General features: G+C 36.5%; 1 protein-coding gene across 1 annotated transcript in view; it reads right to left on the bottom strand.

Annotated features, from left to right (window-relative positions):
• The window catches only part of FBH1 (F-box DNA helicase 1), a 78,390-nt gene that overhangs the window by 7,576 nt on the left and 45,693 nt on the right, over positions 1–25,121 (bottom strand). The window contains 9 exon segments of the mRNA XM_043965402.1: positions 368–474; positions 1,847–1,972; positions 2,325–2,522; positions 16,623–16,698; positions 18,432–18,553; positions 18,637–18,736; positions 21,997–22,133; positions 23,364–23,450; positions 23,538–23,625. Of these exon segments, the coding sequence (XP_043821337.1) occupies positions 368–474; positions 1,847–1,972; positions 2,325–2,522; positions 16,623–16,698; positions 18,432–18,553; positions 18,637–18,736; positions 21,997–22,133; positions 23,364–23,450; positions 23,538–23,625 (1,041 nt within the window).

Genomic DNA, 25,121 nt, shown 5'->3' with positions numbered 1-25,121 from the left:
CTTTACTTGATTTTCTTTTTCAAAGGAAGAGATATGAGCAACTGTGGCAAAACTGGGAGAATAAGCTGTCTCACGTAAAAAATAAACAAACAAACAAAAAAACCCAGAAAAGGTATGGAACATTTCTGTTGTATAAACAGCCTCAGAACTCCACCTCTCAGCCATTCTCCAATAGATCCTAAACAAGACACCATGTTCTTATGCTGCAGATTAGAGCTATTAATCCGGTAAAACACTTTAATCTCCCCAAATTCTGTACCCCAATTCAGTTTTTACAATTTCCAGGCCTTTGACAATATTACTATGTGCCCCATGTCTTATCTGATGCAAAATCCAACTCTGCCAGATTACCTATCATTTCTCTTACCCCAGCCAGAGTTAAAATGTTTTCCAGTGACTTAGTTATGATGAGGCATTTCTTGGCACGAGTCACTGCAACATACAGCAAATTCCATTCCTCATCAGGAAACGACTCTAAAGAAGGTGGGTGAGGCAAAGAAAGAGGGGAATGTTACTTCAAGGAAAAAATTAAATAACTGACAAAAATCTAGTCACATTTAAATTTCTCTAGCCCCTCCTATTCTTCCTTATATAACAAGTGATGTTTACATAGTGTTTTAAAGCCACAGAAAGCATTTTTTCACAATGCTGTGGTAAATGGTACAAGTACCGATGCTGATTGGGACAAAGGAGGGATGAAGGCTGTGCTAGTACGCCATAACTTCGAGAAGAGCTTTGAATAGAGGCCTAGTAAGGCTTGTGCCTGCTGTCCATGGACCAGTCTAGCCAAATGTGGATAGGCTTGGACTCAAACTAGATGCCTGTTGTTTCCACTTTCTACCTGTGTGGCCTGGACCAGGCCATGTGATCTCTCTAGGTTTCAATTCCCTCATTTATCAAAGGAGGAAATTGATTAGATGGTCTCTAAGATTCTTCTTGGTCTAAATTTATGTCCTTTGGAATTGGGGGGGGCACAGCAGCTTGTGAAATTGTCTTGTAAGGCACAACTGCAATTTGTATTTGTGCAGGGAGTACCCACACTAATGAAATCACAAATATTTTGTTATCACAAAGAAGGGAGAATCTCAGGCTCTGCCTAGTAGACAAAATATGAATTCCCAGGTCAGTCAGTATCACATTCTTTTTAGGCCTGCTGCCTGATATATTAAGGATGGATGAACTTAGTGAGGAAGTACTATTCATCTTATCACTAAAATATGTTTAATTAACTACTTATGGGAAACAGAACAAATCCTTACTGACCATGCCATAGATACCTCTTGTATTCCCCACAGAAATTAGCATACAGGGCAGGAGCTCAATTCAATAATTTATTGATTGCTATACAACAAAGAAACAATGCCTTCTAATACAATGCTAATATGACATGTAATGAGAGTCATAAACTTAATCACAAAATGTAACTCTCAAATTATAACATATAGGCATAAATCCTTTATATCAACTAACATCTGTAAGCAACACCAACGTAAAACTGTCACCACCAAAAACAATCCTTTCTATCATAAAACACACAGACTGATGCTCGAAACCAGGGTCTAAGGCAGGGAAGAAGTGGACTTATTGGCATAAAATGAGAAAAACATTTTTAGACATGAACAATGTGGAAGTTCGTTTTACTTAAATATGTATTATATTACAGGGGTGGGGTTTTTTTCCTTTTCAACTGAAAGGCTAAGGAGTGAAGATAATAAATGCATGTTATCTGAAAAATAAAATAGGAATAAATCATACCTAACAAAAAGTATAACAGTCAGGTAAAAACACTGCCATACTGGTATATCAATTTTTATAGTTAACATGGAAAAATTTCTGATATTCTTACCAATTCTGAAGTGAGGAATCTGTGGAAGGATATGTCTGCCACAAGGAACTTTTACAAAATCATCCAAAACCTGAACTGTGTCAAACTCTAAGCCTTTGGCTTTGTGAACAGTGCCCAAAACATATTCTAGAACAAGAAAAAGGTAGAACATTGTAGAATGGGGCTTGAAAGGGGAAAAAATACAGAACAGAAATGTCTCTTAACTGACAATATGTAGGTTTAAGTAGGTGGAACTATAAAGTACAAGGGCAAAATGGAAGGACTGAAGAGGCTAAGAGGCAAGCTACAGAATGGTAGGTACCATTCCTAGAAATTGAGAACCACACACTGACTGTTCCCCTTTATGTCAAGCATTGCCTTGACATCCATGGAGCTGCAAGGCCAGCACTGAGAAAGTTTTGGTTAGGAATAGTGCAGAAAATATGGCAATAAGTCTTACAAAATGTAGTGATGGAAAAGGGATCCTGTTATCCCTCACCTGCAAATTCTACATCATTTACATGGCACTTCTCAATCCTTTTCACCAGTTCTGGGATCCGGACATTATATTTTTCAACGACCGCAATCTTTGCCATCAGTTCCTTGTCTTCAGCAGCAACAGCGTACCTTTTTAAGCCTCCATAGCCATCTTTGTGAATCCACCTCCTGATGAATCTGTCTTTGATGGAAAGGTTTTCTAAAGAAAATACACATACATGGAAATGAGTGATATTATTATAAAACTTAAGTGGCTACATATTCCCTCCACTAAGTCCTATTCTACTGTTGCAATGTGGCATGGAAGTGACCCTGTGTTCTCAAAGGCTTTGGCAGTAGCTTGAAAAGCTTCAAAGCAGGAACTGCTTTGGAAGAACTATCCTCATCAAATACATCAAGTTTCTTCAATATGACACTATCTAAAGGATGGATTCTTTTGTCATGGCAACCCATGAAGGAAAGAAAAATATAAAATAGCCCTAAGTCCTAGACAGCAATGAGACAGAAGGGCCTGAGAATCATAGTGTTTCAGACCATCTGTTAATAGTAATTAAGCAGTTGGTACTCATTCTTGCTTTAAATAAATAAAAGAAGACAACAAAAGAAGTTGCCACTAAATGGGAAGATACCTCCAAGGTCCTCCTGAGAAAGACAAATAAATAAAAAAGGGAAAGGTAGAAGAAGGAATAAACATTTATTTACTGCCTACTATGTACCAGGCACTATGATAAACACTTTGACAAATATTATTTCATTTGATCCTCACAATTAACCCAGCAGGGTTATTATTCCCATTATGCAATTGAGGAAACAGGCAAACAGGTTAAATAGCTTGTCTTAAGGTCACACAACTAGGACATGACTAAAGCTAGATTTGAACTCAGTTCTTCAGACTCCAGGCCCACTATTCTAACCAGTGTACCACTAAGAATTGGAGAAGCTTATCACACACTCGAAGGTAATGAGAAACAATTTTGCACGGAACACTAAGTCCTCTTTAGCAACATAAAGATAATTGCAACTTATATGCCTCTGTTGCGGGTAACAAAGAGATAAGGAATGAAGCAATGAATTCAGACCTTCCAAGTTAAACTTTAATACTTGGCAAATTCAATAAAAAGATCCCTATGGGGAAGATGGCAAGAAAAATTAGGAAATATGGCTGAGTAGTCAGAAACAAAGGACCAACAGCTAGTAAATTAATTACACAGTATACCTTTAAACTGTGAATAAGATTCAGAGGTAACATAGTCAACACCATACCACCAAAAAAAACCCCATGAAATTTGTTGCACTTTAGCAAACAGAACATGACTGATTAGTAATGTGGGAGTTATTTCCAAATAACCTCTCTGTGTCCAGACTACCAACTTATTAGAGCAGAGATAAAAACTGATACCAAATAAGAATAGGAAAATATGACATGAAATTGGTGTTAAAATAAGTTAACACAAAAAAAATGAAAAAATCAAATATTAACACAGACAATAACTACTTCCTAAGAAAGATTAACTGATGTTTCCATGAAAGAGAAGAGCCTAGAAGCCATGTTAGTTAACCAATCAATCAATAAGTGTTAGGTTCTTAACCTACTATGCGCCAGGCACTGCATTAGGTGCAAAGACAAAAATGAAATAGTCCCTGCCCTTAAAGTACGGGAACCACAATATGTATGTATATATAAAGACACACATTAGGTAAACACAAGGTAATTTTGTGTTGGTGGGGAATCAGGAAAGGTCTCATGAAAAAGTGGCACTGGAGCTCAACTATGAAGGAAACTATGGATTCTAAGGGGTGGAGGCCAGGAGGAATTATCAGGGATGGGGGAGCTGAGGCAGCACCCTGTGCTAAGGTATGAAAATGAGATATGTACACAACAACAAGGTTAGTTTGACTGTACTATAGAATGCAAGAAGGGAAATAATATACAATAAAGCTGTAAGGATAGGCTGAGGTCATGTCTGGGAGGGGCTTGAAATGATTCAGTGGTAATAAGAAGCTTTTTGAGCAAGGGAGTGGCATAGAATTGTTTACTCTTTAGGAATATTACTTTGGCAGCTGAACTGAGATTGGAGAAGGGAAACATTTAAGACAGAGAGACCAATTAGGAAGTTAATGCAATAGTCAGGGAAAGAGTCCTGAATTAGGGTAGTTATAAGTATATGTGGTAAGGAGATAGGTACAAGAGAGGTTAAGGTATAACTGACAAAATTTGGCAACTGATGGGATATATGGGGTCAGGAAGACAGAAGAATCAAGGATGATTCACTTGTTAACCTGTTTGAAAGACTGCAGTGACTTTGAAGGCAATAGCAAAGTAGAGAAGTGGAGTTTATACAATTTTGAGGAAACTGAAGGACTGATTCTCAGGAGAGTTAAAAGAGGTGTGGATATCAAACACTTGGGGGGGAAATCATAACTGTTATTACTGAAAAAGGTGACTGAGAAAATAGCAATAATTACTTTTTAAAAACCTTAATAGTATTTTTTTTCCAGTTACATGTAAAAATAGTTTTTAAAATTCATTTTTATAATATTCCAAGTTCCAAATTTTTCTCCCTTCCCTCCCCCACAAAAGACAGCAACCAATGTGATATAGGTTATATGTATACAATCATGTTAAACATGAAAATAGCAATAATTATCAATCCACACGCCTGCTTTACCATCACTATAACATAAATTCAGAGAACAATAAATACTTGTATTCTGGGTGGTCATTTTCTACTAAAAGTGCTACCCAGAAAAAGTTTCCAAGTCTATTCAGACCTCTGAAAAGGGCTTAAAATTTACTCAAGGGGAGCAGCTAGGTGGCGCAGTGGATAGAGCACCGGTCCTGGATTCAGGAGTACCTGAGTTCAAATCTGGCCTCGGACACTTGACACTTACTAGCTGTGTGACCCTGGGCAAGTCACTTAACCCCCATTGCCCCGCAAAAAACAAAAACAAAAAACAAAATTTACTCAAGGAAGTTATTTTCTAAAGATAAGGTGTTTACTTGACTTTAGTCACTTCACCCTTCTGGTCACCTTCCTGTGGTGACCTAAGTCTAGCTTGTCAATATCCCTTTAAAAATGATGCATCGATCACTGAAAATAAAAAGACCACAAGATCATAAATTTAGAAGCTATGACCTGACCCAAAGTATAAACATTACTATCACCTTTCCCATTCTGAACATTAATGTATCCATGTAGTTTAAGAACATGCTAGCCATTCATGCCATTACTTAGACTTTACCCCAAAGAGGTCAAATAAAAAGGGAAAGGTCCCATATGTACATAAATATTTATAGCAGTTCTACTTGTGGTGGCAAAGACTGGGAATTAAAAGGGTGCCCATCACTGGGAGAATAACTAAACAAGCTGTGTTATATAATGGAATACTTCTGTGTCCTGAGAAATGCCATGACCAAAACCAAAACAACCTAGACATCATATCCCATTTCAAGAAATCTTAAAAAGAAAACTGTCCAGATCTCTTAGAATGAAAAGACAAAGTAAGAACAGAAAGAATCCTCCAGTTATCTCCTGAAAGAAACCCAAAACTAAAACTCCCAGGAACATCATAGCCAAAATCCAGAGCTTCCTTCCAAGTCAAAGAAAAAAATACTGCAAATAGCCAAAAAGAAGGAATTCAAGTACCAAGGAGCCTACTTAGGATCATAAAGGAGTGGAGAACTTATAATATTCCAGAAGGCAAAGAATATAGGTTTATGCATTCAGCAAAGCTGAGTGTATTATTGTAAGGGGAAAAAAAAAAGGACTTTTAATAAAATAGAAGACTTTTAAGCATTTTTGATGAAAAGACCTGAGATGTTGGATCTCTGAAGTTCAAACACAGTAGCTGAGAGAAACAAAAAAGAACAATGATTAAGGACTAAAGGATGAACTGCCACATTCAAATACAAGATGATACATGTGGCCTCTTTGAACCCTAACACCATCAGGGGTTAAACAAAGCCCTGGGAATGGTTCTATTATACTTTGATGATCTTAAGAAAACAATGGAAAGAGAGGGGAAAAGGAATTCACTGAGTAGAGGAGGAAAAGGGAAAAGAAAGTTGGTGGAAATTATCTCACATAATCAGTGTATACAAACAAGGAGGGTTTAGGAGGAGCACCTGACATGAACCTTACTCTCATTTGAACTGGTCAAAAGAAGGAATAATATACACACACACACACAGCTGGGTACAGAAATATATTTCACTCAACAGGAAAATCAATTGGACAAAAAGGGGAAAAGGGGGACTGGGGGAGAGTATGAAATTAGAGGGAGGGAAAATTAAGGAGGGATTAGTCCTATACAATAATATTTATAACTCTTTTTGAGGTGACAAAGAATGAGATCTGAGGAGGTACCCATGAACTGGAAAATATGAACAAGCTACATGGTATAAGAATGTTATGAAATAATCTTGTGCTAAACTCTTTTCAACCTAATGACTAACCAGCATTCCAGAGGAATAATGAGGAAACATGAGACCCATCTCCTACTAGAGAAGTGAAGGATTCAGAAAACACAATGAGACAAATATTTTTATGGACATGGCCGATGTGGAAATTTTTTTTTGGATTGATGATACATGTTTTTAATGGAGTTTGTTTTTCTTGTGTCCTCAACTGAGGAATGGGAAATTGAAAGGGGAAGGTGAGAAGGTACATTGTAGATATTAAAAAATAATAATGAGGGCGGCTAGGTAGCGCAGTGGATAAAGCACTGGCCCTGGATTCAGGAGTACCTGGAGTTCAAGTCTGGCCTCGGACACTTGACACTTACTAGCTGTGTGATCCTAGGCAAGTCACTTAACCCCCATTGCCCCGCACAAAAAATAAATAAATAAATGAACGAATAGATAAATAAATAAGTGAGTAAGTAAGTAAACAAATAAACAAACAAATAAATAAAAAAAATAATAGTAAAATTGTAACCAGAATCTTTGGAAGATATATTTCTCTCTGGAAGGAGAGGTGCATTTTGGACTTGGCCAATATAAGAAGTTTTGGGGGTTTTTTTGGCATGACTATGCATGTTTGTTATAAGAGTTTTGTTTTCTTTTCTTTTTTCCAGTGAGGAGGGAGATTTGGGAGAGATATAGAAAACAAATGCTTGTTAAAAATAACTTAATTTTAAAAATAAATCTAATGCATGTGTAAAATAAGTTATAATTCATAACCCATAGGAAAAAGATAAAGAACAGCAATGACTGACCAAACTTAACTACTAAGACATTTATCAAAATGTTAAGTACTACTAACACAAAAATTTCTACTATGAAGTGAGACAAAGTGATGAACCAAATCTCTATATTTATTATTAGTATACTGAAACTGTAACCAAAACACCCTCTTCTGAGTCTCCTTTCATAATAAGAAACACTTTTATTAAGTCTAAATAAATTATAAACCTTTTGGCTAACATTTTAAGAGGGCATTGTCTTCACTGAATTACAGATGCTTATAATCTCTGCATGCTGAAAGTTTAAACTTTTTGTCTCCTTTTTTTAAGACTGAGTTTTGCTCTCTTATAGTAAGATACCTTCTTCCAAAGTCATTTTTGGGATAATTATTTTTCTAAAATACATTTTAATTGATTTCTTTTGTTTTTTTAAATCACCATAGTTTTACCTAGTATCCCATCTCCTCCCCATTTTTATAAGACAAAACAAAGAAACAAACAAAAGGAAAAATTCAGCACAACCAATTAATACAAAAAAGTCAAAAGAAATGTGCAATGTGTAACATCTGTGGATCTATCAATTGCAAGAAAGGGTGGACTGAGAGAAGCCTCTAATATTTCTTCTTTCAAGCCATGCTTGGTCTTTTTGTTGTTGTTGTTGTTGTTTGTTGTTGGTTTTTTTTTGCGGGGCAATGGGGGTTAAGTGACTTGCCCAGGGTCACACAGCTAGTAACTGTCAAGTATCTGAGGCTGGATTTGAACTCAGGTACTCCTGAATCCAGGGCCGGCACTTTATCCACTGCGCCACCTAGCTGCCCCCATGCTTGGTCTTTTTTAAAAAAATTTTCTTCTTAATTTATGAAATAAAATAAGCATTTCCATTACATAGTATAATAAAAAATCTGACTACAAATAAAACAGCAAATCTATGTACAGCTTGTTATTACTTTTAAAAATATTGGGGCAGCTAAGTGGCAGGGGCATGTAGGTGGCAACAGTGGATAGAGCACCAGCCCTGGAGTCAGGAAGACCTGAGTCCAAATCCGGCCTCAGACACTCTTACTACCTACCTGGGCAAGTCACTTAATCCCAATTGCCTCACTTAAAAACAAAACAAAACAAAACAAAACAAATAGAATGAAGTTATCATGTAAATTTTTTTTCTTCTCCCCCCCCCCATTAGAGATGGCTACCATTAGACACAAATAGGTATATACATGTAAAATTATTCTATACATACTTCCATTTAACAGTTCTTTCTCTGGAGCCAAAATAGCATATGTCATATGTCCTTCATATGTCATTTATAGTTAATATGTCAAAATTAACAAATCAAAATGTTAATGAGTCAAAATGACTTATTTGCTCAGTCATTCTTAAAACAATATTGCTGTTACTACATACAATGTTCTCAGTTCTCCTGATTTCACTGTTCATTATTCATGCAAGTCTTTCCATGTTTTTCTAAGATCACTGAAGTCATCATTTCTTATAGCACAGTAATATTCCATCACGATCATATCCCACAACTTGTTCAGTCATTCCCCAATCAAAGGGCATCCCTGCAATTTCCAGTTCTTTGCCGCCACAAAGAGAGCTGCTATAAACATTTTAGAACATATAGATGCTTTTCCTTTTTCCCTAATTATCTTTGGAAATAGACCTAATAGTGGAATTGTGGATCAAAGTTTAATAACTCTTTGGGCATAATTCCAGCTTGCTCTACAAAATGGTTGGGTAAGTTCACAATTCCACCAATAATGTCCCAATTATTCCACAACTGCAACATTTGTCACTTTGCCCTCCAATCATTTTAGCCAATCTGGTAGATGTAAAATGATACCTCAAAGCTGTTTTAATTTGCATTTCTCTAATCAATAATGATTTAGAGTATGTTTTCACATGATTATAAATTGTTTTAATTTTTTTCACTGGAAAATATAAATAAGTTTCCTGAGAAAAAAGCACTAGGACCAGATGGATTTATAAGTGAATTCTACCAAACATTTAAAGATAAACTAATTCCAATATTGATTAAATTATTTGGAATAATAGGCAAAGAAAAGATTCTACCTAGTTCTTTTTATGAAATAAATGTAATACTGACCTAAACCAGGAAGAGTAAAAACAGAGAAATAAAATTACAGGCCAATTTCATTAATGAAAATGGATGCAAAAATTATAAAAAAATTGATAGCTAAAAGATTATAACAATATATCACAAAATATATACATCAAGTGGGATTTATACCAGGAATGCAAGAGATGGCTTAACATAAGGAAAACTATTAACATAATTTATTGTACCAATAATAAAAGTTTAAAGAATATTATATCAATAGATGCAGAAAAAGTTTTTGGTAACATAAGATACTCATTTCTATTAAAAAACATTTGAAACTATTGGCATAAGTGGATTTTCCCTTAAATTGATTTTAAAAAATTATCTAAAACTATCAGCAAGCATTATTTGTAATGGAAATAAGCTAGAAACCCTCTCAGTAAGATGAGGTGTGAAACAAGGATGCCCACTATCATCAATATTATTCAATATCGTACTGGAAATCCAAGCAATAACAATAACGAGAAGAAAAAGAAATAGAAGGAATCAGAATATGGAATGAAGTAATAAAACTCTCTTTTTGCAAACAATATGATGATATACTTAGAAAATCCCAAAGACTCAATGAAAAAGTTAGTTGAAACAATTAATAAAGATATAAAGTAAATCCACATTAATCATCAGCATTCCTACATATCACAAACAAAACCCTTCAGGAAGAGATAGTAAAAGATACCCTATTTAAAATAACTCTAAACAGTATAAAATATCTGGAGTACACCTGCCAAAAACAAAGCCAGGAATTATATAAACAGAATCTCTGCTTCAAAGAGTAGGGACATTTTAGTTACTTGTTTAACTCCAAATTGCTTCCCAAAATGATTTTATCAATTCACACTTCCACTAGCAATGTGCTAAGGCGTCTATCTTCCCACAACCTGTCAGTATTAACTATTGCCATCTTTTATCATCGTTCTCAGTTTGCAGGGTATAAGGTGAAACCACAGAGTTGTTTTGATGTAAGGTTCTCTTATTAGTGATCTGGAGCACTCTTTCTTGCACCTGTTAACAGTTTGTAATTCTTCTTTGAGAATCGTTTGTTCACATCCTTAGAACACTTATCTACTGGAGAATGGCTTGAATGCAACTCCTAGCCATAGCTATGGAAAGTATGTTCTCTTCTAATGTTTTTATTTTTTGTTGTTATTGAGTTTTCAGTTGTGTCCAACTCTTCCAAGTCCCTTTTTGGGGTTTTCTTAGAAAAGATACTAGAGTATTTCCTTATCCAGTTCATTTTACAGATAAGAAAACTGAGGCAAACATGTTAAGTAACTTACTTGCCCAGGGTTACACAGTTAATGTGGCTGGATTTGAACTCAGGAGGAGTATTCCTGATTCCAGGTCCAGGACTCTATACATGATATCACCTAGCTGCCCCAATTTTTTTTTAATAGTATGATCTTTAATATTAAGATAATCTTTCCATTTAGAATGTATTGTGGAATATGGCATAAGATGTTAGGCAAAGCTGAATTTCTGCCAGACTGCTTTTTATGAAAGAAAGTAAAAAATAGCATTCTTCAGTCTGTGTTCCATAAATAGCAGTTCTTTCTTTGGAGGTGGATAGTACGTTTCATCAATAGTCCTTTGGGATTGTCTTGGATCATTGTATTGTTGAGAACAGTTAAGTATTTCAAAGTTTTTCATCAAACAATATTGCTGTCTCTGTGCACAATGTTCTCTTGGTTCTGCTCTCTTCACTATACATCAGTTCATACAAGTCTTTCCAGGCCTTTCTGAAATCATCCTGCTTGTCATTTCTTATAATACAATAATATTCCATCGCCACCATATACTACAGCTTGTTTAGCCATTCCGCAATTGATGGGCATTCCTTTGATTTCTAATTCTTAGCCACCGCAAAAAAAGCTGCTATAAATATTTTTGTACAGATAGGTCTTTTTCTCTTTTGGGGGATATCTTTAATACCAGATAATTCTAATGTCAGCTGTTTTATAATACAGTTTACAGACTGGAAATTTTATTCTCCCCTGGTCCATACTTCTTTTCAATATTTGTCTTGATAGGCTAGCTTTTTTTCTAAATGAATTTTGTTATTATTTCATCAAGTTTTATAAAGTATCCACTTGATAAACTGAATGGTATAGCATTAAAAGTGTACATTAACTTTCCTAGTATTGCTATTTTTATTATAGTAGCACGACACAGCCATGAGCACTGAATAATCCTCCAGCTATTTTTAAAAAGCTTTTCTTCATTTCTTTATAGAACATTTTCATTTGAGTCTTTTGGTTGTTTTAGTAGATTGATCCCAAGATATCTTAGGCATTTAGTAATTATTTGGAATGAGATTTCCCTTTCCATTTTTCCCTGTTGGATTTTGTTATATAGACAGGCAGCTGATTTTTGAGGGTTTATGCTGTAGCCTGGAACTTTGCCAAATCTACTGTCACAAACAGTATCTTTGCTGATTCCTCTATCATCTATACATAGGAATGGTTTTATCTTCTCTCCTATCTTTATGTTTTAAATTTTTTTTCTTGTATTATTGCTATCACTAGCCTTTCCAGAACTATATCAAATAAAAGTGGGTAGAGTAAGGATCCTGTATTCCCATTTCACATGATACTTGCTTTTGGTTTTAGACACATGTTTTTTATGAAATTAAAAAGAAAATCTCTATGCCTATACTTTGTTTTCTGAATGCTGAATCATCCTTAGATCCCCAGGATAAATTCCACTAGGTAACAGTGAATGTTTTCTTGGATAAATTGCTGTTGTCTGTTTGACATAATTTTGTTTAAAACTTTTTAATCAATATCCATTAATAATATTGATCTAGAATTCTTCTGTTTTTAATCTTTCTCTGGTTTAAGTATTAGGACTATATCTCATACAAAAGTTTTTGTTAGAGTGCTTTATTTTTCAATTTTAGAGACTAATTTGTGAAATATAAGTAGCCATTTTTATTCTCTGAAAGAGTGAAAGAATTCTCCTGTGAATCCATCAGAACCAAAAGTATTGTTCATTGACAATTCCCCTTGGACGTATCTAAGTGGTGCAATGGATAGAATGCTGGGCCAGGAGCCAGAAAGACTCATCTTCCCGAGTTCAAATCTGGATTCAGACACTAGCTATGTGACCCTGGGCAAGTCACTTAACCTGTTTGCCTCAATTTCCTCATTTGTAAAATGAGCTAGAAAAGGAAATGGCAAACCACTCCAGTTATCTATGCCAAGAAAATTTCAAATGGGGTCACAATGAATTGGACATGACTGAACAACAATTCTTTTGAGGAAACTGATGGTTCAGAAGATAAGAGAACTGGGCCTGGAGTCAGGAAGACCTGAGTTCAAATCTGGCCTCAGACACTTACCAAGTGACCCTGAGCAAGTCACTTAACATCTATTTGCCTCAGTTTCCTCAACTGTTAAATAGGGATAACAGCACCTCTCTTGCAAGGCTATTTTTGAGGATCTAAAGAGAATATTTGTAGAGAGTGCTTAGTTACAGTGTCTGTCATATAGTAGGCACTACATAAATACCTATTTCCTTCTATTTCTTTTTCTGAGATTGGGATAGTTAAGATCTGTATTTGGTCTTCTCTAAGTTTGGATATTTTATATCTTTGAAGGTGTTTTTATGGTTCTTTTGTGTTTTCAGTTTTGGTAACATATAACTGCAAAACAGGCTCAGATTATTCTTTTTATTTCTTGTTTTATTAAAATTTCACCATGTTCATTTGCTATTGTCTCTGCCCTCTTTTTAATCAGATTAGCAAGAGGTTATCAATTTTGTAAGTCCTTTCACTGAACTAGGTTTTAAGATTTTAAAAATTATTTCTAGCTTTTTTTTAGTCTTCAGTTTATTTATCATCCAATTTTGATATCTCCTCTTTTATGCTGATTTTAGTTTATGTTGGTTTTGGGGTTTTCATGCATATTCAACTAATTAATTTTCTTTTTCTATTTTATTAATGTATATTTATAGCAATATGATTCCCCCCTAAGGATTTCTTTAGCTGCATCCAAGAGTTTGATGTTATTTCATCACTACTTTCTTTAATATCATTATTAATTGTTTCTATGATTTGTTCAATCCCCTTATTATTGTGGATTTCATTGTTAAGTCTCCATTTGACTCTCTGGTTTTCCTTTCTGGTCCCTGAATTGATTACTATTTTTACTGCATTATTGTCTATAAAGGATGTAATTACTATTTTTGCCTTTTTACATCTGTTTGCAATATCTCTGTATCCTAATATACAGTCAATTTTTATAAGCTCCATCTGGTAAAAATACGGAGATTCTTTTGCAGTCCTATTTAGAAGATGCCATGTCTTTTAGTTCTGGTTTTTTTTTTCAGTAAATTATTCAGTTCTCTGTTTTCCTTTTTGTTTATCTTTCTATTAGACTTATGCAAAACTGAGAAAGGGGCTTTGTATCTGAAGGCAATAAGAGCTAGAAGATTGTCCCCTACAGAAAAGTTCCACTGGAGCTATCTCGGAAGTCACCAGAAGCAATAGCAACCAGTAAAGTTGATAAGAGTCTGGGTTGATAGGGTTAGGATTAGATGAGGATGCCTCGGGGTAAGGGGCTGCAAGGTCTTTATCATTTTGTCCTTAAGAACCAGAGAAGGCCTTCAAAGATCCAAAGGGCCAAACTCCAGAAGACAGAAGTCAGAAGAGGAAGCTAAATGATTCAGGTCATCACCAAGCAGACATGACAACCTCACACAAAAGTATAACAGAGGGTAGAGCCTGGCCCTGGCACAAAGTCCCACAAATTCAGGAACTAAGGCTGAAGAACTAAGGAAACTGAAGACACAGAAGACAAAAGAATCAGGATGAAATGCTTTCTAATTTCTTTAGGAAGAATAGAATATACAACAGAATAAGCAATGCCTTTTGAGTATTCTAAGAACTTACTATGTATTGTCCAGGCACTGTGTGCTAAGCCCCTGGGATACAAAGAAAAGCAAAAGCATTGCCCTTGCCCTCAAGGAGGTCAGATTCTCATGGGAGAGACAACCTGTAAACAACTAAGTACATGCAAAATATATTCAGTGTAAGTGAGAGGTAGTATCAGAAGGAAGGTACATGAAGGGGGTGATTAGAGAAAAGATTATTGCAGAAAGTGGGATCTGAGCTGAACTTTGAAAAAAGCCAGGGAAGCCATGAGATAGAAGTGAAGGAGAGCATTCCAGTTATGGAGGAAGTGAAGTGTAAGAAGACTAGGAAGGTAGGAAAGGGCCAGGTAGTAAACAGCTTTAAAAGTCAGGCAGATTTTATATTTGATGCAGGAATAGCACTAGGAGCCCAATGAATTTTACTGAGCAGGAGATAACATTATTAAACCTGTGCTTTGGAAAGATCATTTTGGTAGCTGAGTGGAGAGACTCTCGAGGTAGGGAGACAAACCAGAAGACTAGTGCAATAGTCCAGACATGGAGTGATGGAGGCCTACACAAGGGTAACAGCTATAAGAGAACAGATCCAGAGAAACACAAAAATCCATCCTACAAGGGAAGAGTAACTCCATAACGACCAGAAGTAGAAACTAAAAGGAAAAAATAGGACTTTTCACAACAACTAAATAAGTATATATAAGGAAATAGTCAGAGCTCTAGAGGAAAAAACTGAAAGGAGAATAAATACTTTACAACAGATAGAGCCCAAGTAAAAGAATTCCTAAAGACCAGAATAAACATAGAGAAATCAGTTACTCCATGAGACAGTTAAGAAATATTAGAACAAAATCAAAAGACTGAAAAAAACAGAAGAAAATATAAGGTGCCTCCAATCAGAAATACTGACCTGAAAAATAGTTCAAGGAGAGATAATTTTTTTTAAAAAATCACTGGATTCCCTGAAAGTCATGCTTTAAAAAAATTAAAATTAAAAAAAAAAATAAACCCAGATACTTTATTTCAAGAAATCACTAGTGAAAACTACCCAGATCTACTATAGAATCAGAGAGCTAAGGAGAGAAAGAAAGAATCCACCAATCACATCCTGAAAGGACTCGCAAAAAGAGAAGTCTGAGAAATACCATAGCCAAAATCCACAGCTTGTATGACAAAGAAAAAATACTGCAAGAAGCCGAAAAAAACTTCAAAGTACCAAGGAATTTCAATGAGGATAATAAAATACCTGATAATGTCTACTATAAATGAGAGGATACCTTGGAATACAATATTCCAAAAGGCAGAAGAGAGAAGCTTACAATCAAGACTAACTTACCCTGCAAAGCTGAGTCTACAGGGGAAAATGGACCTTTAATGAAATAGAAGACTTTCAAACATCTTTGATGAAAAGACCAAAGCTGAGCAGGAACTCTGAAATGCAAACACAAAGTATTTGTGAAACCCATTAAGATATATTCATTTGAGCAATAGTGAAGGGGTCATCTGATGATGCTAACATTTTAAAAGAAGCAGCAAAAACCTTAATGTCTTCAAAGGGTATCAAGGGAGTTAAATAAGAAAAACAAGCATTGAGTCAAACGTTTCGGGAGGTTCTGAGAGTTTTAAGAGGGAAAAGAAACAGGACTTGCAGAAAGAAGTGGCTTGCTCAAAGTCACAAAGGTAGTAAATGACAGAGGCAGGAACTGAATCTAGGTCCTCTAACTCCAGAGCCAGCACTCTTTCTACTATACCATGGCTGCCTCTCATGCCTTATTCAAAAGAGATGAAACCTGAAAGGGACCTGAGAGAGACAGCGATTTCAACACCATTGTTTCATGACCGATGAGGAAACTGCAAAACCTTTGCTCAATGTCACATAGGAATCAAGTAACAGAACTAGGATTCAAATCCAGGACTCCTTCTACTACCAGAAAAGTAGAGACCAGGGGTAAGAATCTTAAATAAATTATCAAATCCTGCTTTATTCACTAAGTATCATCAGAAAGGAATAATACCCTTTCCCCTGAAAGAGAACAATTCAGTTAAGCAGATACTACACAATGGAAAAACATTCAGATCTCATCCCCAATGCTTATTCTGTTGAACCTGGACCACCAGGGTACTCACGTTTCTTCTGCTCCTCATCTGACTGAAGAAGGATCCAAATATCAATGAATCTGTCCAATCCAAATGATTTAGTTCCCTGAAAAAGGTTTTGAGGTTTGAAGGTTTGGATTTTTAAAAAGTAAAACAAAGTAAAGCAAGTGTATTGAAACTCTGAAACAAAGTGATTTTTTCAGAAACAAACTCTAAGTGTAATAGAAGCATAAAACAATAAGCAGGTCAAGACTGAAAGGCATCACTGGGTTTTATTGCACCTTGAGAACTCGGGATAGCCAATTCGGGTGTTTTGCTTCAACTATTAGCTCCTCAAAGTTCTCAGCAAAGCCAAGGCATCTGTTCTGTACCTTTGTTTAATTAGAGGAAGCTACTTTTTAGGAACATATGGTGGCACATGGCAAGATAAATAATTATTTAAGTACACACATTTATCATGTTTTTGGTGGAGGGTACTACTAAAAAAATCCTGTGTCATACTTCATTTTAAAAGATAAACCCCAAATAGGTAAGGCCCAGGTCCATTTAATTAAATTTAATTCAACTCCTACTGAGTACCTACTCTGTGCTCCACAATGCTAGATGCTGTAGGGGCCCAGAAAGAAAGGCACTGTATCCTTCTTCTCTCTAGACATTTTAGGTAAAACAGCCACATACCCTTCTCAGAATCTGAGTTTAGCCTACCCTACAAGTAAACAAAAAGTCCAGTTTTACTTGCAGAGCTAAACACAGAATGGAATAAGTTATCCAGCACCATTTGCAAGACGGGAGACAAAACAAGTTGCTTTCCATAGGCTATAAAAGTCTGTTGTAAGCTCAGTTTCAGGTGATTCTTCTTTCTGAATTTCCCCATAGCTAAAGTTCTTCTACCCTGCTGCAAATAATGAGCTACAGGACTTGTTGTGTTATCACCATAAAGGATACAAAGAAGTTTATTACATGGTCCACGTCCTGAAGGAACTCAGTCTTCTCAGGAAAACAAAACATGCACACACACATATATATAAAATACTGAGAAAATACCAGGGACTATGCATCAAAGTATTTGATTGGATATAATCAAGTTCTATAACTTTTAGTACATTCAGTTGTGTTATGGGTAGTCAAGAAGGGAAGTAATCAACTGGATTTTGCAAAATGTTCAGTATGTGTAATGTTTAAAAAGTATTATTTGTATTATGATGCATATAAAAGGACCTTGGAAAATATTAGTGTTTTGGATTTATATGGCATGGCAACTTCCCTTCAGAAACCTAATCTTCACCCGATATTCCCAAATTCTCTGTGGAAAAAAAAGGAGATACTGGTATCTTCTTGACAGATATGAAGTGATTTGTCCCATGGCACTCAAAGTCGAAAGCAGAACTAAAGCTTCTGGCTTCCAAACCCTCAGTCCAAAGCTCTATTCAGTAGATTTCAGCAGTGCTTTTGGGCTATGTGTGGTCATCCTGATCAATTCTGCAGCAATGAATAATGACAACAAATGGCTGGAGACCCGAAAAAAGAAATATGCATGTGAGATGAGGGCCTACATTTTTAAAAGAGTGGGTACAGAAGGGTCTTTCAGTTACTGGGATTCAATATTTAGTCAAAATAAGCTAGTCCTCCTAGAAGTAGAAACTTCCATCATATTACTACCTAACTGACAAATGAAAGAGGTCAACAACAGAAATTTCCAACAATCAAATAAATTCTTCCTTCCATAATTTAGCTAATCAATTTAGATCTCTTGCACCAGGTATTTTCCTTTCATAGGAGAAAGTATGTTTCTCTCAAAAGTTTCAGTGCATGAAGCAGCCAAAAGAAATTCACTCTTACCCCAATCAAATATATTCTTGAGGGAGCTTTCCCTTCTGTCACCCGTACTGCTTCGTCAAACACACTTGCATTGGTTCGGCACAACAAGGCAACTTGTCCTTCTGAACTGCCTCTCATGGTACCTTTTGAGAAAGAAACATATATTCTATGGTAAAGAAAGAAATTAATTTTTAGAACCCATAAACCAGAGGAACTAGAGTCTTACTCTTTTGGTTTCCCCCAATCAAAGTCTTCCTCCTGACTTTCTTGCAAACATCCAAGATGGTAGCTCCCACATAAGCAATTTCAGCACCAAACCTAAAACTCTGTTGAGAAGAATCAAGAGGACAAAAGAATTAGTAGCTGCATCCCAGCATACAACACATTCCTACCAGCAAGCGACACCAATAGTAAATTAATCTTAATAAAGACATGCACTAGAATTCTCAGCATTTCAAGGAGGATAATAATTACTAGTATGTTACTTAGCTGAACTCATTTGCTTTGCTAAACATAATTTCTGACTCACCCTATGTGGAAGGGATATTTGGAAATTTTTTTAAAAAATAAAACTACCTGTACCTAAATTTACCATTTAGTACTTTATGGATCTATAATTTTTTCAGTGGTCATTCTCTCCATTGATGCACATAGTAACCCCTTTATCACTTAGTAGTTAAGTTTTGGAAGGTTGCCATGGCTGACAAATTCACTATTCTATATAACCAACCTAGAGATGAACTCTTCCAACCTTAGAAAGACTGGTCTTTGTACAATAAATAGGTGATCCACCATTTGGTCCATTTTCCACTAAAGTCCTACACACATGATATAAAAGTGACTCTAGGTTTTCAAAGGCTGTAACAATAGCCATCATTTGCATAGTGCTTGAGAAATCTGATACTTAAAACAACCTTGGGAGATAGTTGCTATCATTATCCCCATTTTACAAATGAGGAAAACTGGGGCAAGAAGTGATTAAGAGACTTGCCCAGGTTCACAGAGCTGGTAAGTGTCTGAGGCAGGATTTGAACTCAGGTCTTCCTGAATCCAGGTTCAACATTCTAAGTGCTGTACTACCTAATTGCCTCTATGCCAGGAGAATGCTCTAGCATGTTCTATCAAGCTGGAAAGCCTTCAAGTATGAATCTGATGATGAGCTCTAACTAGAGTCTGGTTATTATGTTGTCTCCCAAGAAACTATTGACTGTGTTTTCAAATCTTTTTTTTTTTTTTTTTTGGTGAGGCAATTGGGGTTAAGTGACTTGCCTGGGGTCACACAGCTAATAAGTGTTAAGTGTCTGAGGTCGGATTTGAACTCAGGTACTCCTGAATCCAGGGCTGGTGCTCTATCCACTGCGCCATCTAGCTGCCCCGTTTTCAAATCTTTCAAACACCATTCTCCCAGTTATCCAGGATTGAAACCTCAGAGCCATTTAAAAATGTTTCATGAGGTAGTAATTTCTCAATCACTAAAGGCATTCCAGTAGAATCTGAATGTAGGCAGTATGGTACAGTGGAAACAATGTTGAATATGGAGTCAGAAGCCCTGAGTTAAAATCTGGACTACTTGTGAAACCTTAAAGCTGGAGACCATTACAGGTTGTTGAAGAAGGTATTCACTGGGCTGGGGATGGGGATGGAGAGGCACAGCAAGGGGGGAATGCAAAATGAGTGGTATAGAATCTAATTCAGCTCCAAGCTACTGTGATGTTACGATTCTTGGACATATCCTATCTCCTTTCCCTATGATGCAAATTCTTTGAATTGTATCTGCCATTATGTTTCTCACCTACATTCCTTCCTTTTAAATTCTTGGGCCTTCCCCTTGATGTCAGAAGATCACAGATCTAGAACTGGCTCTTCACAGAACCATATGTACATTTTGCAGATAAGTAAACAAAGTAAGAGATTAAAGTATTTTCCCCAGTATATAGCAGATACTGGAAGTAGAATCTGAATCCAGAACTTCTATCCGCCTATACCACACTACTTCTCTAACCTTGGTTAAGGACCCATTCACATCCAAGCACTATAGCAACATTCCCCTTTTGTGTTCTATCTGCCTTCTCTCTAGACCAGAGGTACTCTACCAAGGCCCAAGAGATTCATGAACTCGGATGGGGGGAAAATGACATCTTTCTTTCAGTACAACTGATTTCCTTTGTAATCCTATTTTATCCATGTGAAAACAATTTTCTGACTGCCAAAGGAATCGATGACACATTCAAAGGAGCTTTCTAAGTCACCCCTGTATACATAACCAGGTACCTGCCATTTTCAAGAATTCATGCTTGTATCAATTTGCTATCTGGCTCTGATAAAAGGCCATGCAAACTTTAAGGCATCTGATGACTCCCCTCACCCCCAACTCAGGACAATTCATTTCCATCGCTATCAATTGCCAAGCATCTATACTTTAGCTCAGGGCTTCTTAAACTGCTTCCACTCACGACTCCCTTTCACCAGAGGAATTTTTATATGACCCTAGGGATATAATTTAGGTATATAAAACAGGCATCCAAATCAAACATTTGCTGCCAAATTTTTCAGGACCCCCCCACTTTAAGAAGCTTTGTTCTAGCCAAACTAGGCTATTGCTGTTTTCCAATCTTGCCTCGTCTTCATGACCTCTTCCCTTTACGCTCACCACCCCTCTGTGTAAGGCTGCTACCTCTGCAGAGCCTTCCCCGATGCCTTCCTCTACCCTCCCAAAAGAATCTCCTTAGGCCTCTCTATTGGTTCTCTTCCGTTCACTTATCTCATTCTAATTTTTATTAGTTATTGGTGTACCATCCCCACATACACGCACACACACACATGCACAGTTTCTTATGTCATTTTTGTGTAGAGCACACAGAATTCTTAATGTCTACTGAAGTAAAAACTGTAGAGTCTTCAGGATCTGCCTGCCTGCCCGCTTCTTTTTGGTTCTTAGATAGAATCCTGAAAGCTTCTCTTCAATTGAACAAAAGATTTCTTACTTCAGAGTTCTGGTTCCAGATTCAATGTCTGATTGATTGAGCTACTCCATATTTGAAAATGAACAATATCTTATCTTGTAATGGGTCATACAAAAAGCCATGTGACATGCCTAACGTGGCTGTAATTACAGCCAAGTCAAAACAATAGCTATGGCTTATAAGAGACGCAGCAGGGCTAGATACAATGTATCGGACAGAAAATTATGGCAGAGGGTTATGATGTGGCTGCAGGGACTGCCAGAGCCCCAGCTCCTTTCCAAACACTACTGGGACTTCCAGGCACAGGAAAGCTGGTGGTAGGTATACAGAGGAGAAAGCTACAGATTGTACCTAACAAAATCCTCCTTAGAAGGACCCAAATGATGCAAAAAAGAGAGTGGACTTTTGCTTGCCCTTCAGGAAGAAAACCACAAAAAGAAAAGAGGGGCCCAGAACCTAAGATTTGGGCACATATTTCAGGCCCATAACTTAACAGAATTTTTCTGCCCTCCTCATAAGCCTTTACCTATTCACTGCTGGGCAAACAAAAGGGCAAAGGGAGGAAAGCACAATTAAAAAAACAAATATAAAAATGATGCTTTGAGAGCAGAGAAAGTTCTTACCTGTGTAAGATAGAAGAGATGTGTGTGTGGCACTGCAAAAAGGGCATTAATAGCATACCGAAAGGTGTAGATCTGTTGGTGTGGGTCCCCTACAAATATTTTTCCACATGCCTGGGATAGAATTATGTCTATGATGGCTACAACCAAAAAGGAGAAGATAGAGTATGATCTCAAGGGACTACAGCCAATAAAACAAAAACAAATATTTCTTCATAAGGAAAAAAGGAAACTAAATCTTGTAAGCTCTGGCCAGCATGATACAGATAAGCTTTTTGTTCTTCCATTTTCTTAAGTAAATAGATAAAAACCAAAAATACTATTAGTCATTGATGTAGTTTATCAGTACAACTATAAACTGTTCTCTATATGTACTGACAATCTGTGATGATGCAAACATTTACTGAGCACAAGTATCCTTAAAAAACAAGCCAATGTGTCCTGTTTGTTTTATCCCATTGGAAACCAACAATATCTCTCAGAGAACTACATTCACATGTACATGCAACTCTCTATTATCCACATGGATATTATCTCTAACAAAATTTTCATCCTAAGATTAGTGACCCTTTGCCTTCAGCTGACTGGTTCGCAGGGAAGGCTGGTATATTTTAATAATGCTAACTGAAGCAAAACATAAGTAAAAAGGTATGCACATTTACCTTTATATGATATATTTCAAAGTAGTATACAAATGGTTTGGGGATGATTTCTATCACTGCCACATTTGGGGGGGGGGGGGGCGAGGGCAATGGAGGTTAAGTGACTTGCCCAGGGTCACACAGCTAGTAAGTGTCAAGTGTCTGAGGCCGGATTTGAACTCAGGTACTCCTGAATCCAAGGCTGGTGCTTTATCCACTGTGCCACCTAGCTGCCCCATCCCCCACTGCCACTTTTTAAAGCATGGATAATAATTCATATTTATTTGGGTCTTTTAGGTCTACAAAAAACTTTCCTCATGACAATCCTATGAAATAATACCATATATAGAAAAGTAAACTGAGGCAGTGAAACTTACACATGGTTAGAAAGGTTGAGAGGCAAAATTCAAAGCCACTGTCAACTCTCTCAAGTTCAGCATGCCACTCCATACCATGCTACCTCATAAAAATGTGGGTGAAAAGGTCTTTAGGGTTTACAAAGTGTTAGTATGCCCATTTTACAGGTGAAGAAACCAAGGCCTAAAGAGTTTAAGAGAATTGTTCAGGACTGTACACTGAGTGTCAGTGTCAGAGAATGTTAACTCTTTCCACACACATATATTCATATACATTATGTAGATGTTACACATACATATATAAACACATACACATATATGGGGGGAGGAGAGAGAGAGCAAGCACAATTTCTACTTATGTTAGGTTTGTCACCTGGAGTACAGTCCTGGGCCTCATCCACAAAGATGGCATCATAAGCACCAAAAGAAGGCTTGCTAAGTTGCCAAAGTTTCAAATAACCTAAAAGAGACAAGAGGTTACAGTTCAAGTCTCCAGAGTAAACAAGCCATATTCCATGTGTAAGACTTCTGTGAAGACTTCCCATACCATCATGAGTCATGTGATACGCCTCTTCTCTGCATTCTTCCAATTTTTTCATGTTCTCCCAAAGTCTGGCTGCTTCATACGCACCATTCTAGAAAGCAAATCATATAGTATCAAAGACTGAAGGCATCAGAAAGGAGAAGGCTATGGTCACAACCTAGAACACTTTCTTCCAACCCAAACTATAATTCTGATTGATTGGGAAAATATCCAAATTCTATGAAAACTTGTCTGTCCTCTATACCCTCAGGGTCTAGAAGTAAGTAGGGTAGTAAGACTAAATTAACAAAGGGATCCTTTAAAGAACCTGATGAAAATAAACAAAATTTATTCAAAAAAATAAAAGATCTAGAATATCAAGGGAAATTATGAAAAGAAATAGGGACGAAGGGGGAATAGCACTTCCACATTTCAAACTACAATATAAAGCAGTAGTCATCAAAATCATCTGGTGATGGTTAAAAAATAGATTTATCAAGGTTCCCTTGACAAGATAAGGGAGAATCAGAAAAAATGAAACTTAATAACCCAGTGTTCAATAAACTAGAAAACACATGATTAATTAGGAATGCCCTCCCTATTTGATTAAAAACTGCTGGGAAAACTATAAAGCAGTGTGAAAGAAACTAGTCAGACCAATACTTTATGCCATATTCCACACTACATTATAAATGGTTATATGATATTAATATAAAAAATCAGAAGGTTATAAACTTCTCAGTGGGTAATGAATTCTTTTTTTGTTTTGTTTTGGTTTTGGTTTTGTGGGGCAATGAGGGTTAAGTGACTTGCCCAAGGTCACACAGCTAGTAAGTGTCAAGTGTCTGAGGCCAGATTTGAACTCAGGTACTCCTGAATCCAGGGCCTGTGCTTTATCCACTGCGCCACCTAGCTGCCCCTATGAATTCTTAGCCAAAGAAAGGATGAAGGTAATTACAAAAGATAAAACAGATAACATGATTACATGTAACTGAAAACAATCAATCTAGGATAAGAACAGAAGTAGTCAAATGGGGAAAAAAAAACTTTTTGCTATCAAATCCCTCTGATAAAGATGACTTTGTCATTTGTTAATGTTGGAGGGATTACGGGAAGACAGTTACATTGGGCCACAGCTGGTGGAGCTATGAACTGGTGCAACCATTTTGGAAAGCAATTTGGAAATATGCAAATAAAGTGACTAAATGTCCATAACTTCTGAACGAGATATTTCATTTTACTTGCCCAAGGAGATCACTGATAAGAAGTCCCCATAGACTACAAAATATTTATAGCAACACGTTTTGTGACAGCAAAGAATTGGAAACAAAGTAGATGCCCATAAAATGGGGAATGGCTAAACAAACTGCAATACATGAATGTAATGGAATATTACTGTCTTCTAAGAAATGATGCATGTGATGAATACAGAGGAGCATTGGAAAGATTTATATGAACTGATGCACAGTGAAGTAAGCAGAACCAAAAAAATATATCTGTGGTGACCATAACAATGTAAATAGAGTCTCCTCTCTCTCTCTCTCTCCCCCTTCCCTCCCTCTGTTTTTAATTTATTAATTTAGAATTTTCCCCAAATTACATGTATAC

The sequence above is a fragment of the Dromiciops gliroides genome, chromosome 5, assembly GCF_019393635.1.
Source record: "Dromiciops gliroides isolate mDroGli1 chromosome 5, mDroGli1.pri, whole genome shotgun sequence".
In the NCBI taxonomy this organism is placed as follows: Eukaryota; Metazoa; Chordata; class Mammalia; order Microbiotheria; family Microbiotheriidae; genus Dromiciops; species Dromiciops gliroides.
The sequence above is the reverse complement of the archived record's forward strand: the minus strand, read 5'-3'. Positions and strand labels throughout refer to the sequence as shown.